This window comes from Phytophthora infestans, genomic scaffold (assembly GCF_000142945.1).
Source record: "Phytophthora infestans T30-4 supercont1.5 genomic scaffold, whole genome shotgun sequence".
In the NCBI taxonomy this organism is placed as follows: Eukaryota; Oomycota; class Peronosporomycetes; order Peronosporales; family Peronosporaceae; genus Phytophthora; species Phytophthora infestans.
The window spans coordinates 2,878,912-2,904,547 of NW_003303754.1; the positions used below are offsets into that span (position 1 = coordinate 2,878,912).

Here is a 25,636-nt window from a genome sequence, read left to right on the forward strand (position 1 = left end):
GAGAACGTCTCCTATGAATGTTGCGACGTTCCAGCGGATCGAGCAGGAGCGCTAGGACAAGAAGGGAACGTGGGTGCTCAATGAGGCAGGTACGCACATACCACCGCAAGGGCAAGTGACGAGTCCGTACTACGACCAAGGAGTCCGCAATGGCTCGCACGGGTCAGGGTGAGGTGCTCAGCGGGACGTTCCAATTATTGGTATCCCGACGGAATTGCGGAACGCGGTGAAAGTTTTCGTTCCATTCTACTCAGAGACGGCCACGTACGAAAGGGCGGCCGCGATCTGGCTTTCCTTCGAGAAGTGTACGCTCGGTATGGACGACCAAATGCGGTTGACAGCCTTCGAGCAGTGTCTGAAGGACAAGTTGGGTCAGGAATGGTGGTACAATGCGAGGATCAACGATTTTGAGACTCTGCGCGGGAGATTCCACAACCGCTTCATCTTTCAGACGCCAGCTCAGTTGTGGGGCCGAATCAAGGCCGCTAAGAGGAATTACGGCGAATCTGCGGAAGAGTGGGGCGACAGGATCATCACGATGTGCGAGTACCTAAACTATCACGAGCCTCGTATGCAGTACGAGTTCTTCTTAGTACTTGACTCGCAACAAAAGAAGCACAAGTAGTGATGGTTATGACGTATCCTTGCTAAAATGATCAACTATATTCTCAGTTACGCCTCAACGTACACAAATTGCGTGACAGAAGCCATCATGGCAGAAACCGTATTGGCACTTAGGTCTCCTAAGCACTTGTCTTCTTCTTGTAGTAGTCTTCGTATCTCTTCCAAACGGCGTAGTTCGGGTTATTGGCGACGATGGAGCGGTCCATGCCTTAGAAGTATTTCTTGTAGACGCTCTGAGGTGTCCTCCCCATCATGTACCAGTACAAAAACTGGGTGTTCTCCAGAAACGAGCGGTCTTCTTGGGCGGACAAATTGCCATGTCGAGCACCATCATCTCTTAAAAGCCTTTTGCCAGCGACAACATTCTGATCAGTTATGCTCGAAGCTTGTGCTAAAACCACGAGCTTGGTTTCTTCGGCATTTACAGAGGGGGCTACAAATTCACCACTTGTGAGGAAGACGACTGCAGTGACGGAAGTGATGTAGCTAAAACGCATGACAAGTACCAAACTGTCGTCGGGGCTGGAAAGTGATTTGCGAACTGAGCGACGAATTTGATAGAAAAATAAGTTGACAAGCAAAGAGGGCAGTATATGCAAGTCTTAAGATGGTAATGCCCCACGATAACAATTATTATACATGTAAAAGGCATGGAAGTACAGGAAAATCAAGTGGGACTGTGGCAATTTAGGTTTATGGTTGTAAATCGGTTCGTAATCGATATTCATGCAGTTAATACTGTAAAACCTCTAATTGTGCCCCTGTAGTATGTACCCCACCCTCAAACACTCCAGGGGCACAAATCAATGTCGAGTCGTATTGAGGTTGAAGTTCTGCCAGGCCCTCCTACATTTAAGTTTAGAAATATCATCTATGATTAGCTCAACTTCGTCGGGAAGGCTATTGGCTTCTTCGTCTTGGTCAGAATGCAACCTCGTTTCCGGTACCGCCTTGGTTCGCAGAGGATAAGTCCAAGGGGGGGGTTAAGGGAGTCCAACTTGCTCAAAATTTAGGGGGGGGTTGGCTATTTTAGGGAAAGGCACAATTATAGGTTCAGTAGTTTGTAATTAAATCTACTTCAACGCTGAAGTTGAGCCGCAAAAACACTGCTACAAGCTCGGTGCCATTGTCTTACCATAAACTTCGCAATTTAACATTTGTTAAAAGGCATGGCTATGAGTGATGACGAACCGACTGTTTTCTCCTTTTCGTTTTGATTACGTCACTACTCTGACCAGTTGATCACGACACTTCCCTCCACGCATCGTTAACGACGCTGTAGCATTGCGTTGCATGTATTAGCTGGTACGTAGTAATGAATTTTGTGGATGGATTGACAACGCCACATATATCGATAGTGACGAAAGTTTCCGTCTCTTTTTATTAATCGCCTACGTAGGTATCGACTTTCCCAGTCCACCCACATGGCGAACAATTTCCATTTCTAAATCGGCCTTGAAGACAACACTAGCATCGTTCGTGCCTCTTCAATGCTCTTACGCGAAAGAATGCGCCATCGCACTTTGTTGACTCTCCTGGTAGTCGCATTAGCTGCTTTTGTCGTTGTCGCTAAAGACACTGTGAAGGGTATTAGTATCAGCGGTGAGGCCAAGTCGGAATCTGAGGTACGAGATGACGCCGACTCTCGTCGCTACCTCAAAGCTGCCACTGACTCATTTGGCCCAGCGACAGAAGAGAGAGGGATAAGTATCAAGATGCCCAGCTTCAATGGAATCAAGTCACTGTTCTCCAAGACTTCAAACCTTGGCGCTGGAATGAAACATAGCCCGGAAGTTGCCACGGCACTTAAAAACCCGAAAGTCAATCAAGCATTCAAGGAAGTGGTAAAGCAACCAGGTATTGTCCAAAGCTTCAGGAATAACCTGAAGCTGAACAGCCTTGCGTCGCTCCTACGAAGAAGACCAGCTCAGTTCACGTCAAGGCAGGTCACGAATGTCGGCCACCTCGCGGCTAAGACGAGTTCGTCTCGTACATTCGGCCAAATGTGGAATAAGTATGGTGCTGCATTTCTCTTTGTGGTCGGAATTATATTCTTGTTCACGATGGTGTATAAGGCGAGTCAGCCGTTTTGAACCAGGATTGGAAAACGACCTCCTTTTTTTTTTACATAAACTGGTTAATCGAACGAAGAGCAACTGAATGTACTTTTCTAAGAGCTATTTTCAATGTCGCAGCTAGTTAAATCATTCCCCGGCTTACCACATTGTTCTCTTTTGCTTTCAAGAACTAGAGCTACGATATACTCGATAATTGTGAACTTCAAAGTCAGAGTACTTTCATGTTCTGATGTCAGCTTCACACGCTTATCGCAGTGCGCTGTACGCACCACATCGGAGTATGGCAAAACAAAGTAGACGATGCTGCTGTGAAGCAGGCGCAGGAGATGCTTTGTCAAAGCTGCACCACACAATTTAATACAAATAACAGTAAATTTAAACTGTTACAAATAGCTCAAGAAAGTTTCCAGAAGTCACTGTGGAAAAGATTTTGAAACTGCTCCCGCGAAGTCAGCAATTGTGTTGCTGATGGCTGACACAAACGATCTTAGAGTTATTAGTAATACCCACCCCAAGGTACTAAGGTCATTCTTGTTACCTGCTATATTCTTGTTTGCCAGTAGAAGAGCAGCTCATACGCAAGTACAATCCTTATCAGTCTCACAGCCAGAAAATGACCCTGTTCAGCGGCTTCATCCATCGTCCTTTTGCTGAGACAGCAGTGGCGGGTGTTAGCACAGTCGACAGCACGATGGACATTGTACTCCATTCTCCTCCAGCAACGTTAGATGATACAGTATAATATACGTCACAACGCACGCCGTCTGCACTTTCAGAAAACACGCACCTTTTGGCGCTCCAACATCGACAAGAGGGTAATTAATTTGGGATATTGAGAGCATCTAAATTTTCTTTTTCGAAGATATTAGCCTTTTTGCATTGTCCGAAATGCCTGTGAATCAAAATTAAAGTTTGGATCTTGTTGCCGTACGCCGTTGATTTTGTAATAGTCTCGCAGAAATGGGCTGAAAAAAGAACAGTTTAGTGAAGATGGTTTAGGCTGTTTGATCCTCAAGTGTGCGTGTAGCTTACTTAGACCAGCGACTACTTACGATAACATGTCAAGGAGATCTTCCTCTTCTGAGTCCATCGTCTCGTCGACCAGAGGAGGTGGCGTTGGCTTCGTTGGGTTTGGTCTCGTGGCCTCATTTTTCACGCGCGGTCTCGACTCTTGTGATGCTGCCACTGGCTCCGACTTCACCTGGATCTTATCTCCTCGCTGCGTGGCTTCATCCACCTCCTCTTCGTTCTTGATAATGTCGTCCATACTCGACAGCAGATCTTCCGCCGAGCTAACCTGCACCGAGCTCGGCTTCAGATTCGCTGGCAAGTGACTGTACGCGTCAATAGCATCTCTCTTCGTTCGCTTAGACTCCCCCTCTTCCTCCTCTGTACCCATATCTTCATCACTCTCTTCTTTACTAGACTCATCGCTCTCCTCCTTCCTCTTTAACATGGGCCCCGTCGCTTTCCTCGCTCTCTTCACCACTGGCTTCTTCTTGACCATTGGTGTAATTTCGTATCTCTGCGCTGTTTCTACCTCGTCCTGCAGTCTCCTGATCTCGTCCTTCTTGGCATTTAACACGGTGCAGAAGCCCTGGATCAGACAATCCTCCGTGCTCTGCTTCGCTGCCAATGCCGTTTCCAGAAGCTTCTCCTTTTGTTCCAGCAGCGTCTCGAGCTGTGCCACTCTGCTACGTTTATTGTCAATTAATTCTCTTTCTTTTTGCTGCTGTGTTGCCACTTGATGCAGTAACATACGCCATTTGTCACCACTTTCCGTGACTCGGAACTCGATGGCGCAGAATTTCATGGCGAACTCGGAGCGCTCCATTAGCGTCAGTGTGCGCTTCTGTCTTGACCATCGGAGCTCGAAGCGAGGCTTTGTGTCTGCCATTGAGCTTAGCGCTGTCTCCACCGCCGCCACATACTCGACACCGGAACAGTCGAGCGCGCGTGGCTTGTGACGGGAAGAGACTTCAGCCTCGTATAAAGTTGGAGGGTCCACCAGCTGCAAGCGGATAGCAGCCGTCGAAGCGGAAGCTGCAGCGAGACGAGTACAGTGCACGAAGAGTGAAAGTGGCGACGAGGACGAGACGTCCGCGTCCACGACTGCAACTTCTGCTAATGACATTGTGCAGCCACTTTAGGACACGATTTGATGAATAAATGCGCAAGTCAACAATTAAAAATGTAATTGGCTAATTCTTTTTTTTTTAACAGCTGAAAGGTAATTAAAAATCGTTTCTATACTTTATAAAGCCTAAATCTATATAAATAGATCATACCATATAGAAATATTTGTGCCACCGTACGGAAAACCTTTTTAAAAGCCCCCCTTAAATGCCCAGTCTTTTCGAACTTACCATTGGATAAAATCACTTTCAGCCAGTTAGTGACGATGCTTATTCTGTGCAGCTCCTGCACTACAGTAAATGCTCTTACTTCCGGTATCGTGGTCGACCATACCCTAATATTTGATTTATTTTATAAGGGTAACACTACAAATTTAACTGAGAAGCAAGGATAATAACATTCTCCACATCTACATCTGATAATCGGTATCTTTGCTTCTTTCATCTACGGCTTTAAAGATAATGCCCGTGTGACGAAAGCAGTTAGCAATGGTACGCTTACCTTGCAATTCATTCCAGATTTCATTGCTTCATTGCATTGCCTGCAACTATTCCACGGTGTACGCCGTACTATCAACCTCAATGCCGTCCTTAATCTTGTCGTATACCCAGCGGAGTTGCTTCCTTCTGTACGCCATTTTAAAGGATGCGATGATGCCAGCGTCCATAGGTTGTAAAAACGCAGTAGTGTTGGGGGGAAGAAACTCCACTCGAATATTGGAGCACACTAAATCCCCAGTTTGTGTGAAGAGGCATTGTCGAGAAGCAGGAGGATATGACGCCCACACCCTCGCATATCCCTGGCTAAATTGAGTAGCCACTTCCTGAAGATGACGCCTGTCATCCACGCCTTCTTATTAGAGCGGTAGCTAAAGCCGAGTTCCTCCGCCGTGCGTTTCTTAAAACAGTGAGGGTTCTTTGCGTGCCCCAGATAGAGCACCGGCAGCTTGTCAGTCCCGTCCGCGCTTACAGTTAGATCGAGGGTAATTATTGTCTTCTTTTTCTTGGCGCCGCGGGCTCCTTTAGTACAAATTGAGCGGGCCGGAGCCATGGCGTAGCAAAGTCCCGTCTTATCCATGCTGTAGATATCCTTAAGTTCGTACAGGTCCGTTATCTCTTGAAGTTGCTGGCGGCCTAGGGCAGCCGCTACAGGATCTGCAAATCGAGCTTCACCAGGCAGCTTTCGACTCTACAGTCGGTGCCTTCGTTCAAAAGCGGTTTGCCACCAATCCGAAAAGGTCAGCTCCCCACATCACACAAGTCTTTCTGAATATCACGAGCTTTCATCTCAATTAATTCGCGAGAAAGACACACACCCATAGCTTCAACCTTCATAATCTAGTCCAGCAACAATTTCTCCAGCGCAGGCAACGTCACGTGTCGTGGCTTACGCCTCTTTACAACGCCGTAGCCTTCGCTCATGATCTTGGTTGCGTTTTTCAGTCAATTCGTATTTTATATGGAGTAGTTTCTTCAGGATGTCGGACACTGTAGCTTGTGGTGGTACTCGCTTTAGCTTGTACTCTGCCTTTGCCCACGTACCCAGCCCTTCTTGCGTCAATCTGAGGAAATCAGCTGCCTTCTGGATAAGCCCACGCTTCTGCTGTATCTTCATCCATCTCCCCATGACTAGATGTGCTGCTCGTTGTCGGTTCTGTTGTGTGAAGTGCGAGCTTTGCGTGGAGCGAGCAGATTAAATGACTGGCGCCGAGAGGCCCCTATCAGAGGCCCAATCAATTTTTCCCTCTTCAAATCAATTGCATCGAAAATATCAGGGATTTAATTTATACCAGTACCGGAATAGAAAACATATACTGTATTAAAGAGCGCTGCAGGTGCTTTAACTCCATGTTGGATGATCCAACATAAGAGGTGTATACCCGAATCAAGATTTTTCGCAGCATCTATGCTATGTTGGGTCATCCACCATAGGCGTATATTACACTGTAAGTTTGTATGGTGACAAATGATAGAAGATACCTTATTCAAACTAATATATTTTGCAAGTGAAAAAGGTGAATGCACAGGTTTAGGCTAAGGATTCCCCTTCCCTATTTGAAGGGTACAGGAAACAATCTACCCACCCAAATACAAACGGGTGGCCAACAGCCGTAAACATCCTCATTTACAAAAACGCGCCAGCGACGAAATTGGTAGGCCCGGTTGAAAAGTTGCCACGGCACAAGCTATAGGTAGAGCAGCACCGCTTGTGGGTTGAGGCACAGCGTCGAGAGCGCCGCTTTCGACGGACGAAGGAGAGGGAGAGCGAGTCCAAGACAGGCCCGCCACCTGTGGTCACGGCGCCAGCTACGAGCATCGGTGATGTGGCGCCGCCAAAGGAGACGAGAGCAAAGAGTGAGAAGGCAGCAAATGACATGATGGCGGTCAACGGTGAGGTGAGTGGAGTGTCTAAGAAAAAGTCACCGGCGTAGGAGAGAGCCGCTTGTGGAAAGGAGAAGGCTGTGACAAAATCTGTGGTGTTTTCTCTTGCAACACCTCCCATAAGCCACGCCAGCGCAGCGGTCGCAGCGGTCGTTGACGAGCTGGTAGTATCTGCTGGAAATGCCGCAGTTTCGCCACCTTCTCGACCACCAGCAAGCGGCGGCCATCAACCCAGCTAGGAGAAGGAAAAAATCTGACTAAGAGTCTTCACGCAAGCGACGCCGCGTCGTGTTGCAAGACGATAGCGACAGTGACAGCGATGATAAAGTAAGCTATTTGGATTGTCTCTAGCCTAAGAAACCCGCCCGTGAAGAGCATACCACATACCCTATAACATAAATTGTTTGTTGCCTGGACAGCGAGATTTTAGCAAGCCGAGAAGAAGGCCAAGACGCCCCAGAGGAAGCTACGATTGCGATACCCTCTTGTATTATTGAGGCGGACCCAAACCTAATTGTGGAACGCACGAGCCTGTGCACAGGCCTCAATTCGGATGAAGATCCGAACATGTGTGAAGAACCAGAAGAAGAGGAGGGGAAAATGAATGGGATATCGGTGCTCTTACCGATGCGAAATCGGACGAAGAGGTGGAGGAGCTTCCTGACTTGGGCTGGTGTTCATTTACGAAGGTCTCTCGGCGGGTTTCCTCCATGTGACGTAGTGGATGGGAATACGGTAAGATTTGTTGGCAATTTATAACATAACGATACGGGATATATTCACAAGCCAACATTAAGTCCAACATAACGTTGTCCTGGTTTTGATAATGTGCTCAACCCAAAGCAAGCTCGGCCCTGACCCCAGATACGACGATCTGTTCAAAGGCACCTTCGGATCAAGCGGCAGCGCTATCAGTGTGGCAAATGACCCGTTAGCGCTACTTTTCAACTTCATGCCGGCTAAGCTGTGGATTCAGGTGGCTGTTGAAAACAATTGTTATCACGCACAGTTTGTTACGCTTCGCGCGCGTGCGATTCGAGCTCAGCAGCGAGGTACGGTTGCTATATTGGAGGACTTGAGTGAGATAAGGCGTTGGCTTGCAAACGTTAAGAATATAGATCCCTGGGAGGCGCCGCGAGTGGTTACACTGCTGATCACCAGAATGCTGGCACCGATTAAAAACGTAATCGCTGCTCACCGGTCGACAAAGAAGTTTGGCGCCTTACCAACAAACCCTTTCGGCGTGTACATGTCGAAGAGCAGATTCTTCCATACTATGGGATATCTTCATTTCTCAAACAATAAGTCATCCCAAGCTCTTACGGACCGAGCGCAGAAAATCCGGCCCGTGGTGACCGTGCTACAGCGGACGTTCGCTCGAGGGTACAAGCCCCCCCCCCCTCCTCGTTTTAAGTTTCGATGAAGCGACGTTGCCGTCGCGTTCTCGCTTCAACCCCATTCGAATTTTCAACCGGGACAAGCCCCATATGCGGGGTACGACGGTGTTCGTTGCTGCCTGTGCGAACACAGCATATTGCTTGAGGTACGTACGCATCGATGAAGGCCAGGCGTGTCAAAATGATGCTTGCCACGGCCTTTTTATTGGCCTCAGTGCTTATTTTGGATTGATATCAACATAAGTGATTGGCCCTGACAGGATATCTAACATAGTGCTAACGTTTACTTGGATTGCTATTATGCAACAGGATTGAGGTGTATTGTAGAGTTAAAACGAATCTTCGTAAGCCGGTGCCGAAAGACAACAATAGTGGAGAGGCGGCAGTTCTTCGCAACATTTCTGCGCTGTTGCCACCATCACTTACATCCCAGTGGAGGTTGGTGGTCCCCGACCGTTTCTACACCTTCGTCAAGCTGGCACTGGAGTTAATGAATCGCCGGGTCCACCTCACGGTAGCCACTTAAACGGACAGGACCGGCTATGCTGCCGACGTCATCACTACGAAAAAAGACAATAACCATCAACAAGAAGAAGATAATGGTGCAACCCCAAGGCACAATCAAATTTGCCTAATACAAGCGGGCCCACTGATAACTGTTGCAATTGGGATGGACCGAAACCCCGACCTTTTTCTACTTAGGGTATTGGCCTCCCGAGAGAGCTCTGGGGCTGACCTCTTCTTAGAGCTTCTTGTCGCTCCTCGTGGCCTTGTGGGCGGCTACACTTGTAGGGGCATCTACGAACGTGCCCTTGTTCAGAAAGAACCGTGCAGCTCGTAAAAACCGTTGATGTACTATCGGCAGTATGGATCTTTTAAGGCCGGTGATAAGAATATTACGTTTTTGTACTTGACAACACGTGCGTGGATGTCCGTCACCTTCATGTCCATCTTGAGGCTGTTACTGAATAGCCTGGCCACGTCAGGGACGTGATCGCTCATCATCGTGCCAGTACAGCGCGTGATTTCCTTCTTTTGGTGCGCCAGGTGCGGAACTCGTAGTGTGCCAGGTGTTTAAGGACCCTGGGCTCCATGGAGCTCTTGATGCCAACGAGCACAGTCTCGTGCGCTTCACCCGTCGCTAAGCACCGCTCCCAGATCCTCTCTTAAAGCTGCCGGCGATCGCGCACAAACTTCACCAAAACATTATGCCCCAGGTCCGTCAGTCTTGGCGACTTGATGTACTTGAATACCGGCTGTGTCTATTTCATCTTGACTTTCCTATCGGCAACGCCCGAGACCAGAGCCTCAGTTCCAGCACCTTCGTCCTGCGAGCCACCGGTCCGCCAATGGCTGTCATTGCTGCATGACTTCGCCCAGTCAATCGTACCGGCTCGTGCTGCCATCCAGCGCCGCTACTGCGTCCTCCGTCGGCGCTCGAAGGCACGCGTTCCTCGTCGCCCCTGCGTCACGCCAGCACTACCCGCTGCTGGATCCACTAGAGGATATCGGTATGAGCGCGGTTTACCAGAGATCGCTGTCCTGCTGCGTCGGTGTGTGTCGCCGCGGTGTCGTCTGGTTCAAGCGGCGCCATCGCCGCTCAACATCATCCGAGGTCAGGTAATCGGCACGTATAATAAAAACAACTATGAAAGTCCCTGTCCCCCACTTCCTCGCTCATCGAAGGCATCTCTCACGCATATTAATAGCACCTGATTTTTGACGGCTGTGCTAATTGTAATAGGTGCAGAACTGATAATCACTCGACCACATGCTACATCTGGCACAGTTCAGCTCTAAGTAGCGTATCTCGTGTCGCCAGGCCCATCGCTTTAAAAAGGACGAGGCCTACCGCCAAATGACTCCAAAGTACAGTCCTCTTTAGCATGTATCGCAGGTGAAGACAACCCAGGGCATGAAATTTTTTTTTTTATATAACTGCTGAAAAATTCGCTCTATAATTACTTATAATATCCAGTTCCCAGTACTAAATAATTCCGAGCAAAAAATATAGTTACTACTAAAATTAATTTTTCCTTGTTTTCTGTAAGTCTGCTAATTCTCGATTTATTTCTCTTTTTTAAAGCTGCAATAATAATAACAATACGCAGTACTGTAATCAGTTAGTCCGTATATATAATACCCATAATAATGATTTTTTTTCCATTCCCGGCGGTATATTTTAAAATATAAGTATATACTAGAAGTAGTAAAAAAACAGTCGTTTTAATTGAAAATTGATTGAAAGAATCATTAAAAAACGCTACCAATGATTCTTTTGAAACTACATACATAACCTTCCAGTCTCTCATTCCGCATTTTTTGTAGAAGCTCGTCATCCTCCTTTGCTCACTCCTCGAGCAGATCGAACACGAAACAATCGGAGTAGTCTTGAGGTTAAGAGGCATATTGTCAGATTCAGCACAGCCCAACAAGCTTGCGGTCAATTGATAGTGAAGAATTTTCGCACGATCCGCTGAGGAGACTTTATCGCTTGACAGGTTTGTACTGAGGCTTTCTTGTAGTTCTTCTCGAAAAAGTCATAGATTCCTGTTTCCATTAATGGCATGGTTGCTGCAGTGATCTCCCACTCACGATGCTTGGAGCGCTTTTCATCAAGAGGATGGAAGGTGCTAGTTATGACTCCACGACGATATCCATCCGCTGCGTCTGGCGGGCAACTAAGGAAAGTATCCTGACTGGCATTGTAAAATGCATATTTATCTTCTTCTAGCGTCACCAAGCGCCAGATTCCGGTAGCATCAGGAGGAGAATTTCCACATGGGACAAGAGCCTTTTTCTGCAAATAGCCATCAGGATCGTTGGCTACAGAGATGTTGGAGGCGCAAAGATAGCCCTCTGCGTATACACTGACGATATAGAAGTCTGACGATCCCGTTGGAGCAGGAATGAGTCGCCAGAGCTCTTTCTTATTGTCATATTCCCACTGGTTTCTCCAGCAGAACGGAGATCGATTATTCTTGTCGTGATTGTAGCCTTGTCCAGCGACATACAACGTATCACCTCCGATCGCTGAGGATATTCTAACTGGTGTACTGCTTGCAATAGCCCGGTCAGTAAAGCTCAGACGTTGGCTCCAGCAGACTTCAGCTAACAAGAGCGTCTTCCACGTCGTTAGCGCCATACATTTACGTAGCACAATAGCCACCGCCCATGTGCTCCAACGATCAGGAGCTTGAAGCATTTGGTCGCAAGCAAAAATGATCCACTCAGCCTGGGGAAGAGATTTGACAAATTTTAGCATAGCATCTTGTGAGACTCGACGCTGCTTGAGTTCGAAGAGAAATAGAGACTCTAGGGCCTTCTCCACGTCGGTCGAACATTGCAGAAATGTTTCTAGTGCTTTCTGCTGTCCGCGCTCTCCTTCCACTAAGTGGTTGGCCACCATCTTAGAGAGCTCAGAGAATGTCATTTTCGTCGTAACTGTCACTTCGAAGGACAAAGCTGTTTGCAAAATGCACTCCAAGTTTGCACATGATGGATCAATCTTTAGGTTTTAAAGTACGAAAGTGAAATATAAACCGTCTTTCGTAGAAATCTCTATGCTGGTCGATATTAATCACCGCCCGAAAGCGCTCAACTGCCAAGTAGAAACGACACTTGCCTGCATTATTTAAGTGCTATTTTACTTTGAACAAGCTACCAAACCATCATCAGGGCGGCTGGGATGATAGCAACAAACAGCAGCGACATAGAACTTGCTAATTTCCTTTCGGAGGCAGACGAGTCGGAATTACCCATGGAAATGTCCACCTCGCTGTCTTCACCTCCGTCCGGACTGTTCTTGCTCGCTTCAGCTTCTGCCTCTGCTTCTGCCTTGGCCTCCGCATCTTCTCTTACGAGGTCACAGTCGAGTGATCTCCAGCGTGAATTGTCCGACTTTTTAGAGTCGTCTCCAGGGTGAGAGACTCCCACCGTCCACAGCGCGGTGTCGCCCTCTTTCCAGATGCAACATGGGTCGCCCAACTCCTGACCATTCGTCTGTCCGTCCTCGTCGGAGTCTGCCTCACACAACTCTTTGGTCCACTCCATGCCGACTTCCTCAAAGGCGATACCGAAGACATTCCGCATCGTTTCTTCGCCGGTTGTATCTTCGTGTCCAAGAGCTGTGACGCCAGGTACATTTTCACCGTTTGGAATTCGAGGCACGTATATCGGCATGGCTTGGACACTAACGGACGGCATCATACACCCTGTTGACGTTGCTAGTAGAGTGACGACAGACGCCTTCATGGTTTATGGTGAGATGTGTGGCAGGACCTTCCAGTTTCTGGTTGGAAAGCGAAAGCGAAAGTACTATTATAGCAAGCATGGCGTGAGAACCGAGAGGATGAACTGTAGGTCAGATTCGACGACGGCAGTTCTTAAAATGGAAGACGAAACGTATCGCCCAAGACTCAGTTATACTTACCTATCGGTACCTTGTGCATTTACTGGATGGTTGGTAGCTATCAACAGGCCTGTAACATTCCAGATATCTACATGTTTCAAGGATGCAAATAAAAACTGGTCACGCATTAAAAGACGGAGCTAACAAGAGAGCGTAATTCTGGCCCTAAATAGCTTTGAGTGGACATTTGAGTCAATCCTCGCTAATTAGTCGTACCCTCATTAATTGTGGTGTGGGAATTTCAACTGTCTAGCGTTATTTATGCGATGTGTTCGACTGCGAAAAGTGCGATTGGCACATTCATGGTATTTCCTCGATCTTCACTGAAAATGTAACGACACTCATTCGTACAAAGCAACCCCGGTTATACGATAATACAAGTACCCTTTAGCGGTAGCCTATTATCGAAGGCTCGCAAGATGAAATGTGGTGGCTGCAGCGAAACGCGAACAAATAAGCCAAGTCATCGACATCTACTGATGTGTTTTACCATTTTTTTTGGCTTTGATAGGAAACCCCTTAACCCTGATGGAATATAGAGCGGTCTCTCAACACTTTTTATTACCAATACCGAGGGGGTTGACTGTATTCTGTCCGAGTCGGAGCGCTTTCGAACCGGAAGTATTGGCAACACTTCGTAAATGTGCATTTACGTCAAGTCGTGGTGCATTGCATGCCATGTGCAAGTAGATAGAGATAGTAGATTTTCCTATTATCTTGATTTCAGTATTCAATTTCCCATCTGAGCATCAGTCCGCCCCTTACGGTATGGTTGCAAAAAGGAAAACAATGGCAATACATGTACGAGACGAGCGCTGTTCACTTCTGAGCCGCCGCCAAACCTAGAGTCTAGACAACGAGCCCAGCTTTCAGGACGTTGCCAGAAGCTTCCTAAGCTCTTCCCGAAATCATGCACCAACGCAACTTGTTGGTGTTCCTGGTAGTTGCCTTTGCAGCGTGCGTCGCAGTCGCTGAAGAGACCACCAAGGGTAATAACGTTAACACCGCGTCGGAGGCTGAGGCGCGGGACCGCACCAACGCTCGTCGCTATCTCAAGTCTACAGTCGAGTCATTCGACCCAGCAAACGAAGAGAGGCTGAGCTTCAAGCTACCTGGTTTCAGCAATATCAAGTCATTTTTCTCGAAAAGTACAACCGCTGGAGCTGGAATGAAAAACAGCCCGGAACTCGCCACAGCGCTCAAGAATCCGAACGTCAACAAGGCGTTTACGGAAGTGGCCAAGCAGCCAGGGTTTTTTCAGAGTCTCAAGAGCAACGTGAAGCTAAACAGACTTGCGGGAGTGCTACGAAGAAGACCAACAGAGTTTTCCTCGAGACAAGTCACGAATGTCGGACATCTCGCAGTACTACGAGTTCGTCGGGAGCATGGGCAAAGGTGTGGGTGAAATATGGCGCAATTTTTCTTTTCGTCGTCGGAATTATCTTCTTGTTCACAATGGTTTTCCGGGCGAAGTCATAGAGCTCATCATTTGATCGGCTTTCTTCGTAATATGGTTCGAGTGCAGAACCAATAAGACGGATTGTACAGGAATGGGATGACTCAATCGGCCGATATTAAAAGTCCTTCGTGGGGGTTCAGAAACATCAACGACTCCATCGTCCAAATGGAAATATCGAAGAAGAGGTAGCAGACAATCTACTCATTGGTGAAGAGCTTCAGAATGGAATGAAGTGCTGAATTGGTCGCCGAACGTGAATGTGTTTCTTATTGAGAAAAAAAGATGTTCAACATGTTCTGTAAAGGCCATAGGAATGACCAGAGTTTTTTTGTACTTTTTCGTTTTATTTCCAGAGTGCTTTCCGCTTCGAATTACTATGTAGTACAATGACTTAGAATTCCGCAAATTTAGATGTAAGTACAAGCAATTTGTAAGCTACCAGTAGTCACTGTACTGGTTGAGCAACAAGAGCGCTTCTAAATTAGTACTTCGAAGTATGATTCTGCAAACATAATTAAAGTTAAGCTAGAAAAGTGTTCTTAGCTATCGACGCACTCTATTCGACCTAATAAATAGAGTGTTTCTAAAGTTTAGAGCACTTTTCTATGCACCACCATTTTTGTTTTGTTTTGCCCATATTTACAAAAGTAATTATCTGATTAATACCGAGAGACCCGCAATGGAAACAGGGCAGCACAGAGATCACAGACACACACCTTTTTTCTTACTTTCTCGTCTTTTTATTAAAATGGTGGAAGCATAAACGTCTGCGGGAGATTGATGATGCACAGAACATTTCTCGCGATATTTAAACTTTAGGCTTCTTCGTTTATTAATTGGTAATAAACGAAGAAGCCTAAATGACAAGCTTTACGCCAGAATCCAGCTTGGAATGCAGCTCATCTGCAAAAGCTGTTTTTAGCTACAGGCGCAGCGTAGGATTGCTGCATGCCGTGTTAAACGCATCGACGATGTATGCGAATTTGAGCAGATTTTCAATCCTGATTATGGCTACTTTAGAGGAAACCGAGATTTTTCCAGCAAAAAAAGCTTATATAAATTGGGTGATTGGGAATGAAGTTGTGAAGAGGCAAAGTTTGGTGTTGCATTTCATCTCGCCAGTACAATACAGTAGTTCTATTACAAAAAGGTATCCTTAAGAACAAGCTTAAGCGCTAAAATAAGTGCTTCACATCTCGACAAGAAAAGAGTGCTGGCGAATACACATAGGCCTTACAGCATTTGACTCGGAATTGTGTCGGTTTAGTCTAATTCAGTCTGACAAATGGGTTCCATGAGATGTCCAAAAAGTTAATTTAGTAATGAGACAAGCGAAAATCGTACTTAAGTCGGTTTTGGCGAAAAAGGTCGGCAAGAAATTCGACCGGGAAATAAGGATAGGGCGATTTCCCCTCGACACCGGAGAAAATGTTAGTACACCTTCCCTAAGAAACTGCGACTTTGTAATGTGTCCGATCACGGACGTCATATCAATATGCTGTCTTACAAGGAATCAGCGAACGGAGCGAGTTGACGACGCGACGAGCGCTACGCCTACTTGGGTAATGGTAAATCAGTCCGGCCCACTTAAGAATCGACAGTTTATTTTTCAAGCCATAATAATTTCCAGTTGTTTTTAGAGCTGCCATACCCCTGAGATTTTCCTGTTACGCGTGAAATAATTGGCGTCTAGAACAGCTGATCTTGTGAATGGAAAGGTTTAATTTGCGTCGACGATTTTGGGTAGCATTAGTTTTTTTTTATCGCCGCGCCTTCTATTTTGTACGATATTTATCGACAAGGGTATCCATTTATTCCGGAAACATTTTCTACACGTGCATATACTTCATAAATGCCTAGCGTACTTTGGGGCTTCATTAGACTGGTCAAAGTAAAGAGGTTTCTCAGACTATTTTGTTGCCACATGGAAAACGCAAAATGTTTTCCACGAGATCAACTTATATCGAATCTGTTTCGTTTGATTCGCTATTCCGGCGAAGTTATTCCGCTACTTATTCTTAAATGAAACATAGCCTTATAATACTAGTACATAGGCCGTAAACCCGAATAATTTCTGATCTCTTTGCAACACGTCTGAAAGGATTGTCTGTATAGTTAGAGCTCTTTGTCGGTCAGATACCGGTATTGGCGAAGATGTGGGTAGCGATGATTATGCGTCAGCGACGATTGTGTTGCAAGTAAAAAAAAGGTTGCAGAATTGAGTAGAACTCTGTCAGTTCTTAATCTGCTTCCCGGTACTCAGTCATCTCCCTATAAAAGCAATGTCCGCCAACACCTTAGAATTCGCTCCAGCGACCTCATATTGTTTTCAGCTCTTGTGTTGCTGGTATGCAGTTTCCCAGGCCCAGTGGCGGCATCCGACGCGAATACCACGAAAAATGAAGCCTCGAAGCACGGCGTGGATGCTCAAGGCAATCGATTCTTGACACGATCAATCCCTGGAGGGGATTCTGAAGACAGAGCGATCGACGTTAAGCTGCCAGGAGCTGCAGCTCTAAAGAACCTAGTCAGCTCACGGATGAAGAGACTCGCAACAAGTGTAAAAGACACATTTCCTTCCAAAAACCAGAGGGCCATCAATCGTCTTTCGCAAGTCTCGAAGTCGGTAAGGCCGATTCACAGTTTTTCCAGTCTCCAGCGTATAAAGAATGGGCTCAGTTTGTCGCCAAACTTTACAGCAATGAGCCTGGAAAGGCCGAAGCTGCGATGTTTTCAACCTTAACTGCTCACTACAGCGACGAAGCTTTAGCCAAGCTTATTACCGAAGCCAAACGCGCCCCACAGACGTTACGGGCTGCCACAGGGATTGAATCCATGCTGCTGGACAGATGGATGACTAAGGGTAAAAGGTTGGATACAATATACGCGCGATTGAAGCTGAACGTGGACGAAGACAACGTTTTGAAGAACCCGTTGCTGGGTACCTGGATTCTTACGGAAAAAGACTAAAAAAAGGATCCGTATAATTTGTTGCTGCTCAAGCTAAAGAATCGCTTTGGTGACGAAGGACTAGCACGCGTGATCACTACAGCACAGAAAGGTGTCAGTTCATCTTCCATTGCTTTGAGCCTCAAGGATGCCCAACTTCGGCACTGGCATTCGAATGGATTAAAACCAAACGACGTGTTCTCTCGTCTACGGCTTAACATCGGCAGCGGAGACGAACTTTTGAGGAATCCTAACCTCGATCTGTGGGTTTCGTACGTGTCCAAGTTTCGAAAAGAGAAACCGTATAAGTTGTTGCTGCTCGAGCTGGGAAGACGCTATAACGAAATAGGACTTGCACGCGTGATCACTACAGCACAGAAAGATGTCAGAACGTCTTTCATTGCTTCGAATCTCAAGCAAGCACAACTTAAGCACTGGCAGTCGAATGGATTAAAACCAAACGATCTGCTCTCGCGTCTACGGCTTAACGTTGGCAGCGGAGACGAGCTTTTGAGGAATCCTAACCTCGATATATGGGTCTCCTACGTGAAAAAACTAGGAGAAGCGGATCCGTATAATTTGTTGCTACTCATGCTAAAAAGTCGCTTTGACGACGAAGGATTTGCACGCGTGATCACTACAGCACAGAGAGACGACAGTACATCTTCCATCGCTGGTCACCTCATGAAAGCCCAGCTTCAGAGCTGGCAGTCGAGCCAGTTTACACCAGAGAAATTGTTCTCGCGTCTTCGGCTTAACGTTGTTAGCGGAGACGAGCTTGTGAAGAATCCTAAGCTGAACATGTGGGTCTCATACGCTGACGAGCTGAAAAAAAAACCGGTCGTATTGCTGTTCTCTCAACTGAAGACGCGATTTACTGATGATGTAGCAACGAGGCTTCTTGTCGCTGCGTGGAATGAAAACAAACGGTTAATACCTCGGCGGAAAGTGGACGAACTGCTGCAGAAGCAGTGGCACAGCAAGGGGAAAACGGCCGATGACATTTTCAAACTTCTCCAATTGAACAGAAACGAAGGCGACCTCTTTGTAAACCCGATGTTGAGCAGTTGGTCCTTCTATCTGAGATCCCTCGTCGATGATGACTCTTATAAGCTGATGCTCTCGATGCTGAGGAAACACTATGATGACGCTACCTTGAAGAAGATGATTGATCAGGCGAAAGCCAGTGATAATGAGGGGGCTTACAAGGACATTGCTTTAAAACTGGAGGCGGAAATGAGAGGCTACAGAGCAGCCAAGATGTCCGAAGCTTGGCGAGATAGGAGATATTCCTTCGGGTGGCTCAGGTGCTAGGCAAAGTACGACGTGCACTCTGACGATTTCAACGTTTCTCAAACTACAGTAGACAAACGCATCGCGTATTATCTACCGAATAATAGACGAATGGTCCAAAACAGTATACTAGCTTGAGTTTTTTTCTATTGTGACATTCACAGGCTCTCAAAGCTTCAAAACCGCAACACTTGCTATTATTGGTGCAAACCAGCTACCATTTATTTGAACTAGTAAAGTCCTTTAATTACTACGTTTGTGGCACTCTTAAAGTACTATTCATACTTCACGAAGTGCGTGGTAACCTCATACATGTATTTATTGTTGGCATTATAGCTTCAAGAACACTCCCCCCTCGGTATATCTTGCCAAATATAACCGTTCTCCCGTAAACAACAATTTAGATTTTTTGCTGTACTATTGGCAATACGAAAATCGGTTTAATTCGCCTTAAGTAAAATGGCAATTGTCCGCAGTGTAGCCATGGAAGAAGTATTGTAACCTTTTCGAGCTTGGCCTCAAGTGCGCGCTCCATTGAAGTGATCATCTAAAACCCACTCAGTAGGCCGCACACATCACCACTCTCCTTCCTCCGTCATAAAACACCGAATCGAGGAATCTACAATACTAATGTATTATCGACCTCTACCTTTTATCAATTGGACAATTATGACATGGCTACAGAGCTTCACTCTAACTTGAAGTCTTACCATCACTCTTCCCTGCGACATGCTCTCTTGAGTTTACTATCGATCCCCGTTCCCGTTTTAATTCGCCAAAATTCACCACCTGCGTCAGTCGTCAGTTCGCAAAGAGGGCAGGAGTGCAGAAATCAATTGAATGGTCGAGTCCGACGTGGCGCAGCGCTGGGGGTTCCTGGCCCCGTGGTGCCAAGTTCTGCAGCGTAATGTGCACTACACCGTCTTCAAGTGCGAGGGGACGGGCAAGGAGAGCTGGGAGAGCAAGACGCGCGCCCTCCATGTGACGCTGCCCAAGCGCACCGACTATCTGCGTCCGCAACTGCAGCACGAGGGCACGTATCAGCTCGAATTGGTCGAAGTACGCGAAGCTCTGGCCGTTCTAGCGGCTGTGGCGCATGTGGACCACTTTGCGTGGAAGTGGCTACTGGTGACTCAGTGTCAACTGAACTGGTGGAAACAAGGGGAAGAGAATTTCCCAGAGCATCTCCCTGCGCGTTTCGTGCTCAAGTTGGAGGACCATTCGAAAGTAACTGCCGATCTGGTCAAGCTCTGCGGTGTCAACCAGCGGGAGCAGCCCAGCGTCGAGTATGTGGAGACAATGAAGAGGGTCTCAGAGATAGCGGGACACTTAAGTCCGGACAGTCCGGGAGTGGACGTGGAGGTGCCTATTCGAGTGGCTTTCGGCCCTGGACAGGGGGACAAGATAGTGGAAGGATACCAGGAACAGCTGCTGAAGGGGTTGACGGGCGTGGCACGGGCGGAGAAGGCGATTCGCCGCGAGTGGGAGCGCTTTCTCAAGTCGGAAGGCAGCAAGGAAGTCGCTCGAGGCTCCATCAGATGCACCTTTGCGCTCGAGCCAATGATTGCCGATGTTCAAGTTGCTCAGAGCATCGCCAAGACCGCTGGAACACTGGAGCGACTGTTGTTTAACAACGTCTGGTTCTCGCTTCTGTCCGTGCGAGCCAAGTGTGCTGAAGGAGACCAGTCGGACTCGCTCATTGCGTTCCGTCAGATGATGATCGCAGTGTTCGACGGAGCGCGACGTGGACCGGAGTTGTCGAACACAAAGTACCGGTCTCGTACCGGTTCAGTGAAGCCACTTCAACTGGGTTCGCTGGTGCTGCACAACGATGTCGCGTTGGACCCTTTGGAGACGGAAGCCTTGTTCTCTGCCGCAGTACTGAACCAGACGACGCAGAAGTTGTCGGTGTGGGTGGATCTCATGAGTCACGACCAACCGAAGACCACGTTTTGGTGGAAATGGCTGGCGTACGGATGCTTCTCCAAGCGAGCACGGGCTCACTCTGCGCTGCAGTCGCTCGATCTCGGCCACGTCGGTAGTATCAGTGTGTCCGATGTCGAGACTTTCTTGGCCATCGTGGACTCGGAACACCCAGAGGAGCTCTTGTTCGACTGTCCTCGAGGCTCCATGGAGGGTCGAGAAGCCACATTAAAGGACGGCGCAATGGTGCAGTACGACATCACTGCCAACGCTCAGCCACGCAGTCTGACGTTCACATCGTGCAGATTCCTGTTACACACGTTCGGTGACGATGGGGCCAGCGAGTGGGTCAACGCGATCGTTCCAGGCTTTGGTCGGTGCCGTGTGCGTCGTAGCGACTTGGTGCTCAAGCCAGTGCGATCTCCAGGCCACAAGCGTCCGGCTTTAACGTCGTTGACGCTGAGACTAAACGCGACCGCGATTTCGAACGGACTGCCTCGCTTCTTGGCAGCCATTGGACCGTCGCTTCAGTACCTGACGATCAAAAACCCGGGGGAGACAGTGGACCCGAGTGTGGTCCTTCGATGCTGCCCGAACCTGCGAGAGTTAACCTTGAACCGAGGACTGATGGATGTGCAGTTCAAGTTCAACGCCGGTGTTCCGTGTCAGCTGTTTTCTACGCTGCGTCTGGACTGGGACAATGTGGCCGGACTCGCCACGACCTTGAGCAACACAAGTAACCCTCTGGTGAAGTGCGTTAGTCAGCTGAGAGTGCGTTTACCCACTGCGATTGAGGCCGACAACAGCGACTTCGAGCTCCAACTCGTGCGTCGCAGCTTGGAGACTCTTCTGGTCATGCTCAATGCCAACAAGTACCTCGAATACCTGGAAGTTAGCGTGCCGTCCGAGCACCAGAACTACTTGGCTGGCTTCATCCGACACCACCACGAAGTCATCGGCCACAAACTCAACGTGGAACCTAAAATTGCCTTGTTGAGTGTTGTTCCGAACCAGCTCAAGAATTCGAACAAGAAACACTGCACGCCCTCCGGACCGCGACGTCTGATGCGAGATATGGACCACGAAACGTTTGCCAAGATCTTCGCGTTTGCAGCGGAACCTGTGACTCGTCGGGTCTGCTTCCGGGGCGACTTCAGTAGAGGCGGTTTTAACCGGTATTACCGAAGTTGTTCGAGCAAATTTGCATAAAAAGTACCAATAAGGGTGCTTTAAAATTACAGCACCCTTAACGTTTTCGTTGATTTTTCGAGTGTGTAAAAATTACCGTCAAATTTTAGGTTCGCCGAAAATAACCAACGCGTACAGTAAACTCAACTAATTACGACAAATCGTAGCCGTGCCACGTGTCAGAAGCCATCGCGCGAACGTTTCCGCGCGCTTTTCCCGCGAAGGTTAATCGCCCGTCACTAGAAGATCGCAACGCGACACTGACCCTTGGAAGTGCACTCCGCAAACAATGTCTGACGGTACGTACATCTAGCACCTTGTTTATTTTATTTGGGGTTTGCCGACACGTGTTGTTACCATTTAAAGACGACCTCGACGACCTATTCAAGCATAGCTCGTCTTCCAGCGACGACGACCGCGACGAAGACTTCGAGCCTGCGAGCGATTCGAGCGACACTTTGCAGGGCATTCTGGACGAAATTGGTATGATTCTTAATTTGGCGTTTGCAGAATTCTGACCCAAGCTCACTTTATCGATCATTTTTACGAATAGATGCAGCCCCTGCACGACGCCATGGGCGAGGTTCGCTCCTCTATGCGCTAGATTGGAAGGCATTGCATGCGATATGACTAATTGCGATTAAACTTTGTTTCAGCTCCACGCGCACATCATAGACCAAGAAATCAAGCGTCCAAGCGGAAAAAGAGTCGGGCACAGCGAGTGACAAGGCCGGAGAAAGCGTCGCGGAGACTTTGTCTCTGCCACCAAGCTATGAAGGCATTGTGGTGACCAGGACCAAGGCGTGGATGTGCACGCCCAAGGCATTCCCTACGACGCTAAGAGTTAATTTCTACGAGCCACTCCACCAGCAGCGATATCGGGCAGAAATAAAAAATGTGTGGAAGGACAAGTTGCTAGCGTATTTGGAGATTTGGCATTCAGAAAGTGGAGCCAAGGAGTCATTCCCGAAAGAAATAATTAAGAGGTGGGTTAGCGAACCTGCGCAGCCCGACGGCTCAAGCTGCGGTCTTAAGATTTTTGGAATGATATACGCGTTCGTGCGTAACGCCCACAGGTTCAAGCGTCATCGTATCACGGAGGCGTACACACGAGTTATGAGATTGAGACTTGCGCGGCTACTGTTGTGCACAACAAAGAGGGCTACGCCTAGTGAAGAGAACATCAAGAAAATGCAGGAAACAGATGAAGCAATTAGCAAGGTTATGTCAGCAAAATGAGCAAGAACTCAACAGGCAGCAGTGAGATCATAATCTTAAAGAAAAAAAACTGCACTCTTCATACAAACTCTGAAAATCATATTGTAAATCATATGCCACCGATTCACTGCCCTGAAGGATCACGCCGTAGTAGCCTGACCACTTGCCCCAGCAGAACTCCATAAGATGGAGTGTATCCACCTCGCCCAGGGGTCTCTCCAACGCTTGCAGTCAGCTCGTTGATTGCCTCTGTTTCTCGTACGAGCATCTCTTCGAGCTCCTCGCGAGCGAAGATTAGGTCGTTTAGCGCCTCCGTCATCGTGTGCACCTTGTCTTGAAGCTGTTGAAGCTCGTGGGCTCTGGAGCGCAGGAGCTCGCGTACCAATAATTGCTGATCCATGCCGACACTCTTCTTCGGCTCGCGCTTGTATTTGTAAGCTTATCTTAAAAGAAGCTGAAAATTCGATGTGCCCCTGTTGTAAAATTCTCACTGGCGATGTCACTACTCTGAAACTTCGCCTCTTTACGCTAAATTGTTGGTAATTTATTCTCGTTATTAAGGGTGCCTTTCAGTAAAAATGGCGCCGCAGTGCGATAAGGGTGCTGGTAGGCTGTCGTATTGTTGTAACCTAATGGTGCTCTAACGCCAGTCCGGTATTACTGTCTCCCGTGCGGAAAGAGAGCTGTCTCTTCCGCAAATCTCTGAAAAAGAGACGAAACGGCAATCTCTAAAGATCCTCGTCAGTTCTTCGCCCGTCGGTTTCATGATCTCTATATGAAGCGGATGGCGGGAATTCGGGTTACCATCGTGCCCCGACAGCTGGGAAAACTACCGGTAGTATGCAGGTATAATATGTAAGCAATATACATGTACATGCATTATCAAAGAGTTAGCTCGACGGCCTCTGGGCCATGTCGAAAAACTGCAGGATCGAAGGCTGCTTCGATTTCAACGTGTTTTGCTTCTTCTTGGGGCGCCCTGGTTTTCGCTTCTCATTTGATGGAGCTGGTACGTCTGTATCGCTGATTGTGGAGTCGAGTTGTGGAGCGTTTACGATTGGCTCTGGTACGGCTGGGTAGTAGACCAAGAACTCCTGTGGTATCGAAAAATACTTTGCTGATAACGATTTCAACTTTTTCTCTGACAACTCTTTAGTTTTACAGCGCGGTAGCCGGACGCTGTGAATGAAAGCTTCCCAAATAGTGCGAGCATGAATTCCAAGGAGCTCGGTGATAAAAGTGTTTCGTATCTCATCGAGACTGTTCGGATTAATCATTACATAGGTGCAGGTTTCACTATCCGGCGCGTTAACTGTTTTGCGCGCAGTACAAACTCCTTGATCTATCTCAAAAAGATAGTTCGAGGTGTAACCTGATGGAGGAGAAATAAAGTATTTGCTGAGTAATGTGCCTCATGTTCGAAAAAAGGGTGGTCTGGTTTGTTGTGGTCGAGAAATATCCCATTAACACTTTTTACTTGTTCACTTCTTCCACGAGAAGCAGTGGATCATATAAGTTCATTTTGCGTGTAACACGCCTACACCATGCAATGACGCGATAGGCAATGTTGTGAGAGTGACCAGGTAACAAGAAACATAACACCACTTTCTTGTACAGGAACACTACGGAAAGCATCGCGAAAACCTTCATGACCACCTTGGATTTGTTCTGTCCTACGCAATTGTCAAGAAGACTCAAACTTATCTCGGCAGGTGGCACGCCATTGCGGGCATCATTTTGTAAGGTGGATAAGTGATATAGCAGTCTTAGGCTGCAAAGAGCATCGGCTCACTTACCCTGGGCGCGCTCGCTGTAGAAGTAGACGTTGTTTCGCTTGTTTGTAATATCGGCTACAACAAAATTCTGGATGATCAGGTTGCTGTTAAAATAATCCGAGGACGGACGTGAATGGCCATAATGCGGCATCGATATCCCCCCACCAAAATCCTCCGCTTGTATTTGAACACATTACATTATGTTCGCCATCATCTTCACTATTCGGTTCAACAATGGTGTCATCATCGCAGGTGTCGTATGTGTCAGGAATAATGTCATCTGGTAGTTGTTGGTCCGGTGCATGCAAGGCCGTGTAAGATTTAATTAATTTTGACACAAACCTACGCTGAGCGATGGCCTCATTGATGTGCGTGTTTTTTTCTTCCTGTAAAATATTTTTCTTTTCAGCTTCACTGGTGTCGGGGTCATTCAACCGAATATCCAGTCTGACACAGCAATCACAAACGTCTTCTGCAGTTCTTGTGAGCCGAACTCCCGGGTAATAGAAGTGCACATACTGCGTAGACCTAGAGTAGCTTAGCGTTCGTGCGGTAGGTTCATTGCGTGTGATATCGTCAACGTAGCGTGCATGAACCACGACCCACGTCAAATTGGGCTCAGTAAAATATTTCCGTGGACGCCGATGAGCACATGGAAAGCCATCTTCTAAAATCCAAGTAGCACTGTGCTTTCTAAAAGCCTCAATGTCCTCGTCACCAAAGGCGTGCCGTGGTGCTGCCTGAGATCTGCGACTATGCCACTCCTCAGGACCCAATTTACGAATCTTGCGCAGACGGTCAACA

General features: G+C 47.6%; 6 protein-coding genes across 6 annotated transcripts; 3 read left to right on the forward strand and 3 right to left on the reverse strand.

Moving 5' to 3' along the window:
* Positions 1–833: 833 nt before the first annotated feature.
* PITG_04279 (secreted RxLR effector peptide protein, putative) lies at positions 834–1,121 on the reverse strand (the record flags this gene model as incomplete). Its single annotated transcript, XM_002905888.1, has 1 exon — positions 834–1,121. The coding sequence occupies one exon, from the start codon at positions 1,119–1,121 to the stop codon at positions 834–836; it is 288 nt and encodes a 95-aa protein (XP_002905934.1).
* Positions 1,122–2,114: 993 nt separating this feature from the next.
* On the forward strand, positions 2,115–2,717 carry PITG_04280 (secreted RxLR effector peptide protein, putative; the record flags this gene model as incomplete). The annotated part of the gene is made up of 1 exon (XM_002905889.2): positions 2,115–2,717. One exon carries the CDS (start codon positions 2,115–2,117, stop codon positions 2,715–2,717), a length of 603 nt encoding a protein of 200 aa, XP_002905935.1.
* Positions 2,718–12,276: 9,559 nt separating this feature from the next.
* On the reverse strand, positions 12,277–12,708 carry PITG_04281 (Cleavage induced conserved protein; the record flags this gene model as incomplete). Its single annotated transcript, XM_002905890.1, has 1 exon — positions 12,277–12,708. One exon carries the CDS (start codon positions 12,706–12,708, stop codon positions 12,277–12,279), a length of 432 nt encoding a protein of 143 aa, XP_002905936.1.
* Positions 12,709–13,937: 1,229 nt separating this feature from the next.
* PITG_04282 (secreted RxLR effector peptide protein, putative) lies at positions 13,938–14,432 on the forward strand (the record flags this gene model as incomplete). The annotated part of the gene is made up of 1 exon (XM_002905891.2): positions 13,938–14,432. The coding sequence occupies one exon, from the start codon at positions 13,938–13,940 to the stop codon at positions 14,430–14,432; it is 495 nt and encodes a 164-aa protein (XP_002905937.1).
* A 5,136-nt stretch (positions 14,433–19,568) lies between these two features.
* On the forward strand, positions 19,569–23,113 carry PITG_04283 (uncharacterized protein; the record flags this gene model as incomplete). The annotated part of the gene is made up of 5 exons (XM_002905892.1): positions 19,569–21,403; positions 21,458–21,785; positions 22,007–22,138; positions 22,393–22,422; positions 22,515–23,113. The coding sequence occupies 5 exons, from the start codon at positions 19,569–19,571 to the stop codon at positions 23,076–23,078; spliced, it is 2,889 nt and encodes a 962-aa protein (XP_002905938.1).
* Positions 23,114–23,947: 834 nt separating this feature from the next.
* Positions 23,948–24,692, reverse strand: PITG_04284 (uncharacterized protein; the record flags this gene model as incomplete). Its single annotated transcript, XM_002905893.1, has 2 exons — positions 23,948–24,455; positions 24,535–24,692. The coding sequence occupies 2 exons, from the start codon at positions 24,690–24,692 to the stop codon at positions 23,948–23,950; spliced, it is 666 nt and encodes a 221-aa protein (XP_002905939.1).
* Positions 24,693–25,636: the final 944 nt, after the last annotated feature.